This window comes from Mastigoproctus giganteus, chromosome 6 (assembly GCF_048544385.1).
Source record: "Mastigoproctus giganteus isolate SK-2022 chromosome 6, ASM4854438v1, whole genome shotgun sequence".
NCBI classification, from domain to species: Eukaryota; Metazoa; Arthropoda; class Arachnida; order Uropygi; family Thelyphonidae; genus Mastigoproctus; species Mastigoproctus giganteus.
This window is the reverse complement of record NC_143580.1, coordinates 148,992,376-149,009,341: the sequence shown is the minus strand read 5'-3', so window position 1 is coordinate 149,009,341 and position 16,966 is coordinate 148,992,376. Positions and strand designations below refer to the sequence as shown.

The 16,966-nt window shown below is 36.7% G+C and overlaps 1 protein-coding gene across 1 annotated transcript in view; it reads right to left on the bottom strand.

The window, feature by feature from the left end:
- LOC150084650 (papilin-like) overlaps nucleotides 1-16,966 on the bottom strand; it is a 967,274-nt gene that overhangs the window by 378,819 nt on the left and 571,489 nt on the right. The window contains exon 22 of the mRNA XM_090376529.1: nucleotides 10,522-10,698. Within this exon, the coding sequence (XP_090232655.1) occupies nucleotides 10,522-10,698 (177 nt within the window). The remainder of the gene's footprint in view (nucleotides 1-10,521; nucleotides 10,699-16,966) is intronic.

Below are 16,966 nucleotides of genomic sequence, written 5' to 3'. Positions count from 1 at the left end.
AGGGCAACAAGGTTAATTACAGACAAGATTAATCGAGTAATTACAGACCAGTTAGTTTAACTTCTGTTCCGGGTAAAATAATGGAGTCACTGGTTAAAGATGCATTGCAGGATCATCTAGACAAGACTGCAGCAATAATTCAGACACAGCATGGGTTTGTTAAGGGAAAGTCTTGTCTGACAAATTTGATTGGTTATTATGATGTGGTCACAAAGGAACTGGATGCAAAAAATAATTTTGATATCATATACTTGGATTTCAGGAAAGCTTTTGACACTGTTGCGCATGGAAGACTACTGTACAAATTGGAGCAGAATGGTATTAAGGGTAAGTTGCTACAATGGATAAAAGGATGGTTAAGTGGGAGAAGACAGAGGGTGGTAATCAATGGGTGCTGCTCTTCGTGGACTAATGTTATTAGTGGAGTCCCACAGGGACTCCACTAATAACATTCGGTGTTGGGTCCACTGTTGTTTTGTATATTTATCAATGATATTGATGAAGGTATATCAGGCTTAATGTCGAAGTTTGCAGATGATACGAAGGTTGGCAGGGTTGTTAATGACAGTAATGGCAGTGTGCTACTGCAACAGGATCTAGATAATTTGGGCAGATGGGCTAAGAAGTGGCAACTGAAGTTTAACCTTGACAAATGCAAAGTACTGCATATGGGTAGAAGTAACCCCAGAGAAACGTACCAACTGTGTGGTACTACACTTAAGGTGGTAGAAAATGAAAAAGACCTGGGAGTAATTGTGCAGTCAGATATGAAGTTTTCTGAGCAATGTAGACAGGCTGCTAGGGCAGGTCATGGGGTTTTGTCAATGATATATAGGAATTTTGCTAGCAGGGAAAAGGAGGTGATTGTCCCTCTGTATAAGGCAATGGTCAGGCCACGCCTTGAGTACTGCGTACAGGTCTGGAGGCCTCATTTTAGGAAGGATGTAGATTTGCTTGAGCGTGTACAGAGAAGAGCAACACGATTGGTGAGGGGAATGAAGGGATCCTCTTACCAAGAGAGGCTTAAGTTCTGCAAATTGCAGTGGCTGGAGACTAGCCACCTGCGCGGTGATCTGATTGAGGTCTATAAGGCCTTGAATGGGTTGAGCACGCTGAATTCTGATGGGATCCTCCCACTTGTTCAGAATACGAACCTACGGGGACATAAGTTCAAATTAAGAAAGGATAGATGTAGAATAGATGTGCGGAAATTTGCCTTTAGCCAGCAGGTGGTTAATTGCTGGAACAAACTTCCATCTGTCGTTGTGGAAGTTGATAGGTTAAATAAATTTAAGGAGGAACTGGACAGGCATTTGGAGGGTATGGTGTGATTTTTTTTTTTTTTTTTTGGCTGATGCTGCATAAGCTCCTACACTTGCTTTCTTGCATCAAGTGCCACTACTACTACTACTACTACTACTACTACTATTAGTGAATGGAACAAAGGGTTTGTCTTACAAAGAAAGGCTTAGGTTTTGCAAATTACAGTGTCTGGAGACTAGGCACTGGCGAGGTGATCTGATAGAGGTGTATAAAGCCTTGAATGGTTTGGGTATGCTCAATGCCAATGGGATTCTTCCTCTTGCTCAGAATAATCACCTGAGAGAGCATAAATTCAAATTGAGGAAAGATAGATGTAGGATAGATGTGTGGAAATTTGCCTTTAGCCAGCGGGTAGTTGGTTGGTGGAACAGACTTCCATCCCTTGTTGGCCTAAATAAACTTAACGCTGGGCAGGACAGGTATTTCGAACGAAATACCTGTCCTTTTGTTTTTTTTTTTTGGCTCATGCTGCATAAGCTTTCTTTCTTGCATCATATATATATATATATATATATATATATTTTTTTTTTTTTTTATGGAAACCCCAAACACGAACTGTATCAAAACCTATAGTACTTAGTACCGTGCATGGGCAGAAAGAGAAGTATGGGGGGGGGATGCCAGAAACTTGATATCATATATTTGGATTTCAGGAAAGCTTTTGACACCGTTGCGCATGGAAGACTACTGTACAAATTGGAGCAGGATGGTATTAAGGGTAAGTTGCTACAATGGATAAAAGGATGGTTGTGCGAGAAGACAGAGGGTGGTAATCAATGGGTGCTGCTCTTCTTGGACTAATGTTATTAGTGGAGTCCCACAGGGTTCGGTGTTAGGTCCACTGTTGTTTTGTATATTTATCAATGATATTGATGAAGGTATATCAGGCTTAATGTCGAAGTTTGCAGATGATACAAAGGTTGGCAGGGTTGTTAATGACAGTAATGGCAGTGTGCTACTGCAACAGGATCTAGATAATTTGGGCAGATGGGCTAAGAAGTGGCAACTGAAGTTTAACCTTGACAAATGCAAAGTACTGCATATGGGTAGAAGTAACCCCAGAGAAACATACCAACTCTGTGGTACTACACCTAAGGTGGTAGAAAATGAAAAAGACTTGGGAGTAATTGTGCAGGCAGATATGAAGTTTTCTGAGCAATGCAGACAGGCTGCCAGGGCAGGTCATGGGGTTTTGTCAATGATATATAGGAATTTTGCTAGCAGGGAAAAGGAGGTGATTATTCCCTCTGTATAAGGCAATGGTCAGGCCACGCCTTGAGTACTGCGTACAGGTCTGGAGGAATCATTTTAAGAAGGATGTAGATTTACTTGAGTGTGAACAGAGAAGGGCAACAAGATTGGTGAGGGGATTGAAGATATCCTGTTACCAACAGAGGCTTAAGTTCTGCAAATTGCAGTGGCTGGAAACTAGGCACCTGTGCGGTGATCTGATTGAGGTGTATAACGCCTTGAATGGGTTCAGCACGCTGAATTCTGATGGGATCCTTCCACTTGTTCAGATTACGAACCTAAGGGGGCATAAATTCAAATTACGAAAGGACAGATGTAGAATAGATGTGCGGAAATTTGCCTTTAGCCAGCGGGTGGTTAATTGCTGGAACAAACTTTCATCTGTCGTTGTGGAAGTTGATAGGTTGAATAAATTTAAGGAGGAACTGGACAGGCATTTGTAGGGAATGGTGTGATTTTTTTTTTTTTTTTTTTGGCTGATGCTGCATAAGCTCATACATTTGCTTTCTTGCATCACATGCCACTACTACTACTACTACTTTGCTCTAGAGACTAAACATGTGTTTCACCACTTCAAGCCTCCAATAAGCAATGCTATAACCTTCAGAAAGCCTTTACAGAATTTTGTATTCATCACATTGCATGATGCAAAGTTGGGGGGACCCCCCCCCAGAACTGCATTACAAATACCACTATACACTATGTACTAAACAATCCAGAACTACAGGTCATAAATTCAAATTACAGGGCTTGAGGTTTTGATTAGATTGAAGGAGGTTTTCTTTTAGCCAGCAAGTCATTGATAGTTGGAACAAGTTTCCTGCACAGATAATTAGCATTAGTAGAGGCATTTGATGCAAAAAAGCAAGCATTTACAGCATCATATAAAAAAAAAAACACCTTCCCATTTCACCTATCCATTCACTCCAAATGTTTGTCTAGTTCTGCCTTGAATTTATTTTTATTTTTTTATTTCTTTACCCACTGCTAAAGACAATTTTATGCAAATCTATTCTACAACTACCTTTACTCAATTTAAATTTATGTCCCCTCAGGCAATAGGAAGAATCCCATCAGTATTGAGCTTGCTCAAACCATTCAAGGTGTATACCTTAATCTGATCACCTTGCAGGTGCATAGTCTCCAGACCCTGCAATTTGCAGAACTGAAGCCTTTTTGATAAGAGCAACCCTTTCCATTCACCAATCTCATTGCCCTTCTCTGTATTCATTCCAGGAGCTCTACATTCTTTCTAAATTCATGTAAATGAGATTTGTTTAAGATATTCAAAACATTAGTGGAAATAGTTTTCCAAAAGGTTTTCTCTGGAATGAACAGTACAGCAGTACCAAAGTTGAGATTTTGAATCAGAGCAAATTACAATTTTAGTAGAAGTCAAGGAATCAAAAACGTTTTACAAGATACATCAGAGATGCATTTAGTATTAGTATTTAGTATTAGTAATCCGCACGGTGCAAGAAAGCCTATGGCTTATGCTGCACCAGCCAAAAAAAAAATCCGAACAAAACAATGATAAAAACAAAAAAAAAATAAATAAATAACTAAATAATAATAATTAATACATAAAAAAATAAAATAAAAAATAAATAAAAAGGAAATTAAATCTATCATCCTATGCGCTTCCCTTACCCGAAAGTACTATCCAGATGACCTTTGAATTTCCCCAAACTGTTGGCCTCTACCACCCATGAAGGCAACTTATTACAGTAATTTATAACTCGCTGGCTAAAATAAAACTTCCTGCAGTCCAATCTAAACATTTCCCCCCCCCGTAACTTGAATTTATGTCCCCTAGTTCTAGCATCATTTATAATCTTGAAAATTTTGTCCTCATTCATTTTACTGATGCCTCTCAGAGCCTTAAACACCTCAATCAAATCTCCTCTAAGGTGTCTAAGTTTACAAACTCTGCAACCCACATATTCGAAGTCTTTCTTCATAAGGACGCCCTTTTGCCGATCTCACCAGGCGAGTTACCCTTCTTTGCACCCTTTCAAGAAGCTCGATGTCTTTCTTTAGGTGCGGTCTCCATACTTGAACACAGTATTCCAAGTGTGGTCTAACATAAGCCTTATATAATGGGATTATCACGTCCCTATCTCTACTTGCAAAAGTTCGATAGATCATCGATAGGACACCATGGGCCTTCCTTGTAACCTGTTTACAATGCTCAGAGAATTTCATGTCTGACCGTATCATAACACCCAAGTCCCTTTCCTCCAGTACTGGGTTTAGTTGAACTCCACCAAGTGAATAAGTTTTTTTGGGATTACTGTTTCCCAAGTGTAATACCTTACACTTTGTTGGATTAAAGCACAGCTGCCATTTTTCTGACCATTCCTGAAGTCTACCTAGGTCTCTCTGAAGAAGCTCAGCTTGACAGTGATCATTAACTACTATACCAATTTTAACATCATCTGCAAATTTAGATATCACGCCCTCTATCCCTTCATCAATGTCGTTTATGAAAATTAAAAACAACAGTGGTCCTAATACTGATCCTTGGGGAACCCCACTTCTTACATCAACCCAATCTGAGGAATAGCCATTTATCACAACCCTCTGCCTCCTGCCCTGAAGCCATCCTTCTATCCATCTAAGGATTTTCCCAGTGATTCCAACCTGTTCCAGCTTATAAAGCAACCGCTCATGTGGGACTGAGTCAAAAGCTTTGCTGAAATCTAAATAAATAATGTCGAAATTATTTCCTAAATCCAGCTCGTGAGTGACCCTTTCGAAATAGCGAACCAGATTTGTTAAACATGATTTTCCCTTTACAAAACCATGCTGAGTATCCTTGAGAATTTCAATTCAATCCAAATGATCCTGAATTCCACCCTTGATCATTGCCTCCATGATTTTCCCTACTGCTGAAGTCAGACTGACAGGTCGATAATTTCCAACTTCACTTTTAGAGCCACCCTTATGTATGGGAGATACATTTGCACTTTTCCAATCCAAGGGAATCTCCCCAGAGTCTAGTGATGCTCGCATAATTAGCCTCAATGGTTCAATTTATGTTAGAAGTATAGAAAAGCAAGATAAAAAGAAAATATATGTATAAGTGCTGTAATGCAGATGCATTATGATAATACTGCTTTTATTTTTTTTTTTTTTTATGAAAACCCCAAAGACAAGAGGTATTAGAACCTATAGTACTTAGTACCAGGCTTGGGTTGGAGGTTGAGAAGATGAAAGAATATATTTGTCGACATTAGACTTGAATTTCTGTAGACTGTAATTTTCAGGAAAGACATATGAAGGAAGGTTGTTCCAGAAAACGGCAGTTGAATGAATAAATATATCACATCTGTCACATAAATTATGTGATATAAAATCACATCTGTCATAGCACATCGAATCAGTCCACAACTCACTGAATAGCTGAAAAGGTATGTTAGAATAACAAGATTCTTGAACACAAATAATATCCACATTATTGTCTTCTGCAGCAAGTCTGATTTCATTGGTTTTGATCTGTAACCATAATTGGTTTAGAAACTGAAATATTGGTTGTTATTATTATTATTGTTGTTATTTGGTTTTTTTTTTTTTTTAGCAGCATTAGCAACTAAGGCCATATTGCTCCATGGATATGCAGTGGTCATTCCCTGACCTTTCCGCATCCTCCATATTTAGTGGTCACGGGCTTGAACCCCGGTCTAATCAGGAAGCGTATGCTACGCACTGCTGCTCCTGCCCACTTGGCTACAGAGGCGTCCTGAAATATTGGTTTTTACTAGAATATCATCATAATTAATTGTATTATTCATTATTTGTTCACTATGTGCAAATTCAAGCATCTTGAGTACTCTGGACAATGAACATTGCTAACAGAATAGCTATGATCCCTTTTTCTTATTTTGCAATTTATGCACTTTGCTGGTTCATCTTTATGTGGACAATCAGCAAATATATATGGCTTCCACTGGCACAATGTCCACAAGACATTGAATTATGAATACAATGTCGAGAACAGCCTGTATCGTAAACATTTAAAGATTTCATTACGACAGTGAATTTTCCAAATTTGTGAGCACTGCATTTCAAACAGATTCTATCATTCTGTGAATAGGTGTTTTATAATTCTAGGCAAAAAAAAAAAAAAGTCCATCACCCAATTTACAATACTTTTGAACAGAAGGGTATTAAAATGAAATACGGTCTCCTGAACAATCTCCCCATGAATAAATCTGTATTCCTGTAGATTGCTGTGAAACATTTTCTCTTTAGTCAATTTCTTAGATCAGTGGTCTCCAAACTTTTTGGTCATGCACCCTTATTTCACTTAAAAGGACTAGCACGCATCCCGGAATAAAAAATTAAATATATAAGTTTAATATACTGTATTTTTTTTTTAATTTATAAATCATTTACATAGAAGGCATTATATCTAAAATCACATTTATAAAATCACAAATAAAAAAATACAAAACAAAATTAAATTGAAGTTCAAGCACAAAATGATATGAAATCATTAATGTAACAATTGTAGTAAATGTAATGTAATACTATTTGTTTTATTTATAAAGAATTTACATGGTATTTTTTTTTTTTTTTAATAAAAACCCCAAACACAAGAGATATTAGAACCTATAGTACTTAGTACCATGCTTGGGTTGGAGGTTAAGAAGACGAACGAAGATATTTGTTGACATTAGACTTGAACTTCTGCAGACAATTTTCAGGAAATACATAAGGAGGAAGGTTGTTCCACAAAACAGCAGTTGAATGAATAAACAAGGAAGATGAAAAGTTGGTTCTGTGAGTTTGAGGTATACATTATATTTAGAATCACATATAATTTGAAAAGATCACAATCTAATTCAATGCAAAAATACAACACAAAACGAAATTTAAATTTAAGTACAAAGTGGTATAAATCAAATCAACAACATTTTTTAGTGGGAACAATGTGCTTGAATATTTTTCATCATTGCTGTGTATCTTGGTTTTTGTATTTTGGGACATAGCTACCCGAAGATCTGGTTCCAAGTTAAGTATATTTCTAAATGTGGTTTTAATAATAGTCATTGCAGAGAAAGTCACCTCACATAGGTGTGTTGATCGAAGCGGAAGGATTGCATCACACGCTCTGCTTACCAAATCACCCCGTGGATCATCCGCGCATCCCATGAATCATCTCGTACACCCCTAGGGGTGCACGCATCCCACTTTGGAGACCACTGCCTTAGATATATTATATATTAGAAGTGTTGTGTTATTTAAATCATGTTTATCAGATGCTATAACAGCTTTGCCAAGTGTTGTAAGATCAATTTGTGAAGCAGTCTCAATAATTACATCTTCATTTCTTGTTAAACTAAGAGTTTTAATTTTAACTTCTTTTAGTTCCTGTTTAAGAACCTTAGTTACCGAGTCTTTAATTTTCAGGTGTTTAAATTTGCCAGTGTTTAAATCACTTTTATCAGAGGTTTTACAGATTATTAAGTTCTGCTGACCTAATGGAGAGGATGTATTTCTAGATACTGTCACAGAAGGGAGAACATGACCTTTAGTACACTTTTCAACAGAAGTTACATGTGAAGTATTAGAAGTGGCAACAACCAAAAACAATGTTTGTGCATAGGTTAGCTGAACTTTGATTAATATTCAAGAATTGAAGAGGTACGCTTATGTTATAGCCTCTTCGGTATGCACTTCCATTTTTTCGTCAATTATTGGGAACTATAAGTTTCTAATGCAGTCCGCTTGGTTAATATATAGTTAATTGCTGTCCCTGTAACCTATTAAACTCATTTGTTAAAGAAATTATGGACTTCTTTCTTTCATTAACAATTTTTCTCTGACCTTATCTGATCATGTGCATTTACAGATAAAAAATGTCAGAGAAAAATTTGGTTCCTTAGAAGGAATTCCACTTACTTGACTATCATTTGACTATCATCTAGTCATTCAATCATCCAACTGCAGTCTGATCAATTTAATTCTTGTTGCTGTCACTTTCATTTTATTTTGTGTTACTAAATGGAGAAAATCCCCAATGTCGGGGAGGGGATCTACTGCTATCAATTTCAGCATCAATGGCTTTAAAACAACCTTTTAATATGAAAAGCTTATATTACAACCAAAATAAGATAGAAAAAACACATGCTTTCAGTGGGAACTGACCTGTGACCATTTCTTCCTTCACAAAGAGTTCCAGGATTGAGTCCTCATTTACTTTCTTAACTCTGACTTCCTTCAGTGCATTACTGATAGGTATATAGTGCATTCCTACCACTGAAGAAGTGGTAGGAATGCACTACAAAATGTCTGAATTCCATCTGTATATAATTCCTAATTAAATAAATAGATATTTGGTTTATATACAGGTAGAAGTGCTTTTGTCCTCCTTTTAATATCAGTACTTCCTTTTAACAACAGTACTGTAACATCATCACTTTATTGCTTAACATTTTATGTAACAAAATTATAAGCAAGACATGACATAACCATGGTGTAACTGTTTTCAAGCACATTAGCATGATATTAACAATACAGTACCTCCTATCCAGAATGGCAGTAAGCGATACCTCAATGAGTACTCAACATGTGCCTTGATGTGGTCACCACTACTGTTTAGCAGAACCTGCAACTGAGTAACAGCATATTCAACTGCAGACACGGCATATCAGAGGGTGAAGTTTATCACATGCCATGTGATCCTATCCATTGGAGCTGTTATGTTAGCAATTTTTTCATGCTAAACAATAACCTTCAGACAATCCAACAGCCAAAAGTCATAAGGAGTGAGGTCAAATGAATGAGACAGCCATGCTGTAGTCAATAAGTTTCTGCCATAGTAGGTCCTGTATAAATCTCCCAATATGGAGGGTCTTGCATAAAAACTTTGTTTCCAGGCATTATCATTGTTGCAATTGTTGAATGGCAACAATTATATTTGGAACCATTGGGCAGTAACTGAACACATTACAAGTCCAGTAGGACAGTTTTCTTCAAAAAAGAACAGGCTGATAATGAAAGTAGCCAATGAAACCAATTTTACTGTACTATATTACAGGGCCAACACTGTGCAGTTCTGAGTGTACACAGTCTCATTCAAGTGACAATTCAGCCTCATCTCTCCCAAAGGATATTCCATAGCCATTTGGAGCCTGCCTACCTACTTTCATGCCAAGAATTTGAGTGTGAATATTACTTGGGTTTCAGTTATTTTAGTACACCTGCTTTAGTCATCTTGCTGCTACACATGCAGCAAAGTGGCTGCACATGCAGCAGTAAGGTGACTAAAACGTTGAGTTGTAAATATAATTATACATACCACTTGCATTACATATGCAAGTGACATGCATTCATTAATGGCATGTATTTATGTCTTGTGCAATGGGAAAAATATTAGAAGTCTTTCTTTTCTCTCATGGTATTATGGAAATAGTAAGTCTAGAGTAATGACAAAAGTTTTCATTTTTTCCTATCAGGTGCACAATAAATATAAATAGCACAGCTGAACTATTCTATCTGAATGTATTAACATGAATTTGTAAACAGTAATAAGAAAGTGGAATGTGTTGTTGAAAAGGCAATGAATGTGATAAAAATATATATATATAGATGTTTAAAGCACAACTCAAAGATCCCACAAGATTAGCCACTGATCCTGAATTAAGGTCTGTTACATCAACAGAGTTCGTAAGAGATTGGTTGTTTTTGCAACTTAAAGGAAACAGTGATACATTTAAAGAGTATAGGTTACAAATTATGTTTTTCAAGAGAATCACTTATCAAGAGATTCCTGATGTTAGCAATTTGTTCACAAAGTTCCTTCCGAATAAATCTGTTATTATTTCCTACACAACTGCTATGAGCAAAAAAGGGAGCAAGTGGCATGTGCTACTTTAAGGAAAGAGTGATAAATTTAAAAAGTGATGAGTTACAAATTAAGATTTTAAGAGAATCACTTACCAAGAGATTCCTGATATATACAAGTTTGTTCACAAAGTTCTTTGCTAATAAATCTGTTATTATTTCCTAGGCAACCACTATAAGTAAAAGAAGAACAAGCAGCATGTGTAACATCATAATACCAAGAAGGATAAACTCCTTCACATGGACCAACCACTTTTGGCAAATGGCAAGCATCTGTTTAAAAATAAATAAATATAAATATATATATATATATATATATATATATATATACACACGCACACTAGAAACTGAAATATAAAACAGAAATAAAACGTTATTTAAATTTCTACAATAAAATCAATCTCAGATAATGAAAAACAAGAAGGCTACCAAATAAAAATTATCTCATAGAGTAGGATAAAAATGAATAACAATCATATTTTATTGTTTAAGCCTATTTACAGCTAAATTGTACTGCCTTTACAGGAAGGACATTTAAGGTCTTCACAGTAGTCTTTAATCCTCTGGTTATGAAGCTACTGCAATAAGTTTGCCCTCATGTTGCACTACAAAGTAATAGCAGTGCCCATATGAGTATATTGCAATTCCCGGTGATCCACTACTGAAATGGTAATAAACTTGAAATGGCCAAATGGATGGTGGCATCACATTAAAAATAAGAAGTATTCTGTTTTTGTTTTTATTTTACCTGGATGAATATACATTTACACTGAGAATTGCAATGAGGATTTATTACAATGCTAAGCATAATGGCATAATTTGTCATACTTCAAACTTCCTTGTGCACATCAGTTTCCAAGAAAACACCACTGCACATCAAGTCTTTCTTCTTTCACACATCTGATAAGTTTTTACAGTGAAACTGACACTACAAAACAGCTATTGCTTCATCATTTCTTTAATTTCAATTACTGGAAAGTACTGGAAACTTTTTTTTTTTGCACAACCAATTCATTTCAATTTGGTTCAAGAAACATGTTCTCCAAATAGCACTACTAGATGACAAGTTGGTTCTCCAAATATGATTATATTTAAGTTACAGTTATATAACAGTTAACATATCCAAAAACTCAGATCGCAACTTACTATCTCTGAATTCTATACAGGAGCACACTGCTTCCAATACAAAGGCATGCAATACATTTAACAAATTGGCTAGATTATGCCGACTTACACAGTTTAACAAATTTATTAATGAAGTCATACAGCTATGAGTGTATTAAATATATATATGAATATATGAAATTGTAACATTTCACTGGATCATATCAGCACACAAATCACCTTGACAGCACAATGTTGGTAAAACAGCACTTTTTTTACCATATGTATAAAATGTTTATGGTAAATTTTGCTGTTAATCTTGTGCCATACTGATCAGTTCTTCAACCCATTTTGACATTCATGATGTACTGTCTCTGTACCTGTCGCACATTGGCCTTTTATAATTGTGATTATATCGACAGGGGTGGGTAGTGTTTTGGTTCATATTTCTTCTTTCGGTTCATACAATTTATTTTTACACTCGATCTGCAGGAAATACCACCCTGTACATTTATTTGCTTTGTAATTGAGCCATTATTGATATTAGTTTTTAATAAACTTTACATTTCTTATTAATCTTCATTGCTTATTATTAAACTGAGGAAGGACATCATCCCTGGGCGGTGTCATATGCATTGTGTTAGAAATTAAAAATCTGGAGAATAAAGTTATTAATATTTTTATGGATAACCAAATAATAACAGCAAACAGTGCTTATGTGTTTTTTAAAAAGTATTCTGTTTTTGTTTTTATTTAACCTGGATGAATACACGCTCACACTCAGATGCAATGAGGAATTATTACAATGCTAAGCATGATGCCATAATTTATCATATTTCAAACTTCCTTGTACAATCATATTTGTTACTTTTACCTTTTTATTTATGTACTATATAACTTCTTCATATTTTGGAATGTCAAAGAGACAAACTGTTTCACCTACAGAAGAATACCTTTAATGTACTACTTTCTTCATTTGTAGTTACCACTTTCCACCAAAGCTTAGGAGAACAGTTTTCCAACAGTACACATAGGGTATAAGTACTATACACAAAACTAGCTTGTCACATATCACAAACTTTTTAGATAAATTGTTTGACATATTTTAATGCAAGAGATTATGACTAGATTTCATATTCTTGATAAAATGTGTCATCGTGTATTTTTTTCCCCCTGGGGTAACTCTTATTTTGCTTTGATTCTAGGGTATCTGTCCTTTCTTATTCAAATTCTACATCTGATATATCTGAGTGATACTAAGTCTCACTGATAGTATCTGCATTGATAACTTGACCAGCACTTTCAAATTCATCAAATTTATTTATCATGCTCCTGGCATTGCATGCTACATGACATTACATATGCATCTATTCTTGCTCTTAATTACCCTAACACAGCCCATGCATTTCCTTGTTCCATGATAACCTCCAACAGGTCTTGAAATCCATGATAAATTGCTTTATGGGCTGCTGCATGTTCCAATAGAAGCAGTGCAAGAATCATTTTCACTACTGCATACAGTTATTGTTAATCTATCAGTCTATGTATCCTCCCCCAAGCTAGCAGTTTTAAAAAGTACAGAGCATGTTGCAAAAAATTCTACCCCATGAGCCTTACACAGTCCCTCCAGGTCCGAACTGATTGACAATGCTCTCAGCATGTGCTCCCTCCTATTGTGTCAGAATTGCAGACACTTTCAAATTTAATACTAACTTGTGACTTTTTCTCAACATTGCTCTGTACTTGTTAAGTAAGTACTCAGATCTATTAATGTAACACCACTGTACATCAAGTCTTTCACACCACTCTTCATCAAGTGACATTGTGTATAACAGTATCACCTTTTGCACCCTTAAAAGATTATATCAGCTCTACAGCATCATCAACTTGTGCCCCTGTCAGACAAATCCTGGTCCTATTCCACCTATACTTTTCTACACAATATATTTCCCACTTCCATGACAATAGTAACCTCCTGTAGAACTTCCACATTCTGCTTGGAAGTTGCCAGATGTGCAGGTGCAAGCTCTGCCACTGAGGTGGGCAGCTAATAGCTTGATGAGCCCCAACTTAATTCCTTCAAGGGCAGCCACCCTGTTCTTCAAGCTCTCATAAATGCCCATCAGAATGCTGAGATGATGCCTAATATCCTCATACTTTTTATATCAAACACACACAAAGATCCTTGTGGGTATAAAACTTGGGGGTGCCTCCGTAGCCAGGTGGGCAGGAGCAGCAATGCGTAGCACACGCTTCTTTATTAAACCTGGGTTCGAGCCCGTGACCACCAAAATATGAATGATGCGGAAAGGTCAAGGAATGACCACTGCATATCCCCGGAGCAATATGGCCTTAGTTGCTAATGCTCCTAAAAACCAAATAATAACATAACATAGGACTTGGGAACAAAAATAACTCTGTGTGGACGAAGTTTTTATGGCTCCAGCTAATAGAGAAGTTTTCCCTTAATTTTTGACTTAACTGGCATATTAATTTATTTTCTAGAAGTAGCTTTATATTCCTAGTTACGATAGTTTATTTTGAATTTAGATAGAGATTTTGTTGGTTATTACTTAGTATGGGTAAAACTGCTGGAAGTCATGAAACAATGCTTAGTTACTGTCTTAGTCATGAAACTTAGTTACTCTAACGCAGCCCATGTATTTACTTGGGCTGCATTAGAGTAACTAAGAGTAAGAACAGGTGCATGACTTGCATGTACACTAAGACTAGGAGTATAGTAAATAAACTGGATCAATTTGAACTCCCGGTTCAGACATCCCAGGCAGATGTGGTGGCACGCAGATATAAGGAAAGTAGAATTGGAATTTAGGGAGTACAATGTGTACAGAAAGAATAGACAGGATAGGAAGGGAGGGGGCGTTATGCTGTTAGATAAGAAACACAAAATCTAAGGAAGTGCATCCAGTTGACAGGGGTGGGCAGTGCAATGGTGAGTCTGTTTGGTGTACCATAAGCACTGAGAAAGTAAAAATGATGGTAGGAGTTTGTTACAGGCCTAATGATTCTGATGAGTACAATGAACAATTACACAGAGAAATAAGAGTGGCCAATAAATCAGTGTCTTATAATGGGGGATTTTAACTTCCCAGATATAGACTGGAACTTGTGGGTTGGTCACTTGCACACCAGCAAGGCTTTTGTGGATTTATTAGATGATTATTTCCTACAGAAGCAGTATGTTAGAGAGGCAACAAGAGGCAGTAACACTCTTAATCTAATTATCAGCAGTGATTATTCATGCATTAAGAATTTACAGATAAAGGAACCACTAGGAGGTAGTAATCACAATGTACTGATTATGGCATTTGCTTAAAGATGTAACTACCATCAGGGGTAAAGGGAAGGTTTTTGCTTTCGTAAATGTAACTAGAGTGGTCTCAGAGATTTTTAAGGTTCTATACAGTGAGACCAACTGAAGACGCTACAACAGCAAATTCTAAATGGGAAGCATTCAAGGAAGTAATTTTGGAAGCTATTAGTCCAACTAAGAAATACTGCTAGGTTTAGGCTCAATGGAGGTCAGACGAACTAATGAGACTCTTGGCAGAGAAGAAAAATGCATGGGATGCACATAAATTGTCAGGCAACACAGAAGCCTAGGGTAGATACAAGCTAGTCTGTAATCAAGTCACAAAGAAGGTTAGGATGGCAAAGGCAGATTATAAAAAATCGTTCACAAAGGATGCAAAGGAAAACATCAAAGACTTCTTTACTTATATAAACTAAAGGAGGAAGGGGCTGAATCGGATTGGTCCACTTGATATCAATAGTTTGACTGTAGATGATCCTTCTCAGATAGCTACCGAACTAAATGAGTATTTTCCATCTACATTCACACATGAGGAGTTATTCAAGGAGGTGAATGCCAGAATTTTGTAAAACTCTGCCAGAGAGCTAAATGATTTTGTAATAACTGAGGGTAAAGTGAAGGAGAAATTGTTAAAACTGAACATAAGAAAGGCTCCTGGGGTGGATGGGATCTATACAGTTATATTAAAGGAAGCAGTAAAGGAAGTTAGCAAATACTTAGGCATAATTATGAAAGCTTCCTTCCACTCAGGGGAGTTCCTCATGGACTGAATATGTGCAAATGTGTCCCCAATTCACAAAGAGGGATCAAAGGGTAACATGAGTAATTAAGACCTGTAAGTTTAACTTCTTTTCAAGAGAGATTAATGGAAGCACTGGTTAAGGAAGTAATGCAGGATCATCTAGACAAGACTGCAGTAATAATTCAGACACAGCATGGGTTTCTTAAAGGGTAGTCTTGTCAAACCAACCTGATTGGATACTATGATGTCATCACAAAGGAGCTGGATGCAAAAAATAATTTTGATATCATATATTTGGATTTCAGGAAAGCTTTCGATACTGTTGCACGTGGAAAGACTACTGTACAAATAGGAGCATTATGGCATTAAGGACAAGTTGCTACAATGGATAAAAGAATGGTTGATTGGGAGAAGACAGAGAATAGTAATCAATGGACACAGCTCTTTGGACTAATGTTATCAGTGGTATCCCCCAGGGTTTCAATGTTGGGCCCAGTGTTGTTTTTGTATATTTATCAATGATATTGATGAAGGTATATCAAGCTTAATGTCAAAGTACGCAGATGATACAAAAGATACAAAATTTAGCAGGGTTGTTAATAACAGTAATTATAGTATGCTGCTGCAAAAGGATCTCGAAAAGTTGGGCAGATGGGCTGAGAAGTGGCAACTGAAGTTTACCATTGACAAATGCAAAATATTACATATGGTTAGCAGTAACCCCAGAGAACATACCAACTAAGTGGTGTTACACTTGGGGTAGTGGAGAATGAAAGAGACCTGGGGTTAATTGTGCAGTCAGATATGAAGTTTTCTGAGCAGTGCAGAAAGGCTGCCAGAGTAGGTAATGGGGTTCTATCGATGACATACAGCAATTTTGCAAGCAGGGATAAGGAGGCGATTATTCTCTTGTATAAGACAATGGTCAGGCCACACCTTGAGTACTGCGAAGAATGTAGAGTCGCTAGAACAAGTACAGAGAAGGGCAACAAGACTTGTGAGGGGAACGAAGGGGTGCTTTTATGAAGAAAGTCTTAAGTCTGCAAATTGCAGCATCTGGGGCTAGGAACCTAAGAGGCAATCTGATTGAGGTGTATATGGCCTTGAATTGATTGAGCAGGTGCAATACTGATAGGATTCTTCCTCTTACTCAGATTACAAACCTCAGGGGGCATAAACTGAAATTGAGGAAAGACAGTTGTCGAACAGATGATCAGAAATTTGCCTTTAGGCAGAAGTTAGTTGACTGCTGGAACAAATTTCCATCTGTCTTTGTGGAATTTGATAGCTTAAATAAATTCAAGGCAGAACTAGACAAATATTTGGAATGAATGGATGGAAAAGTTTTTTTTTTTTTTTTT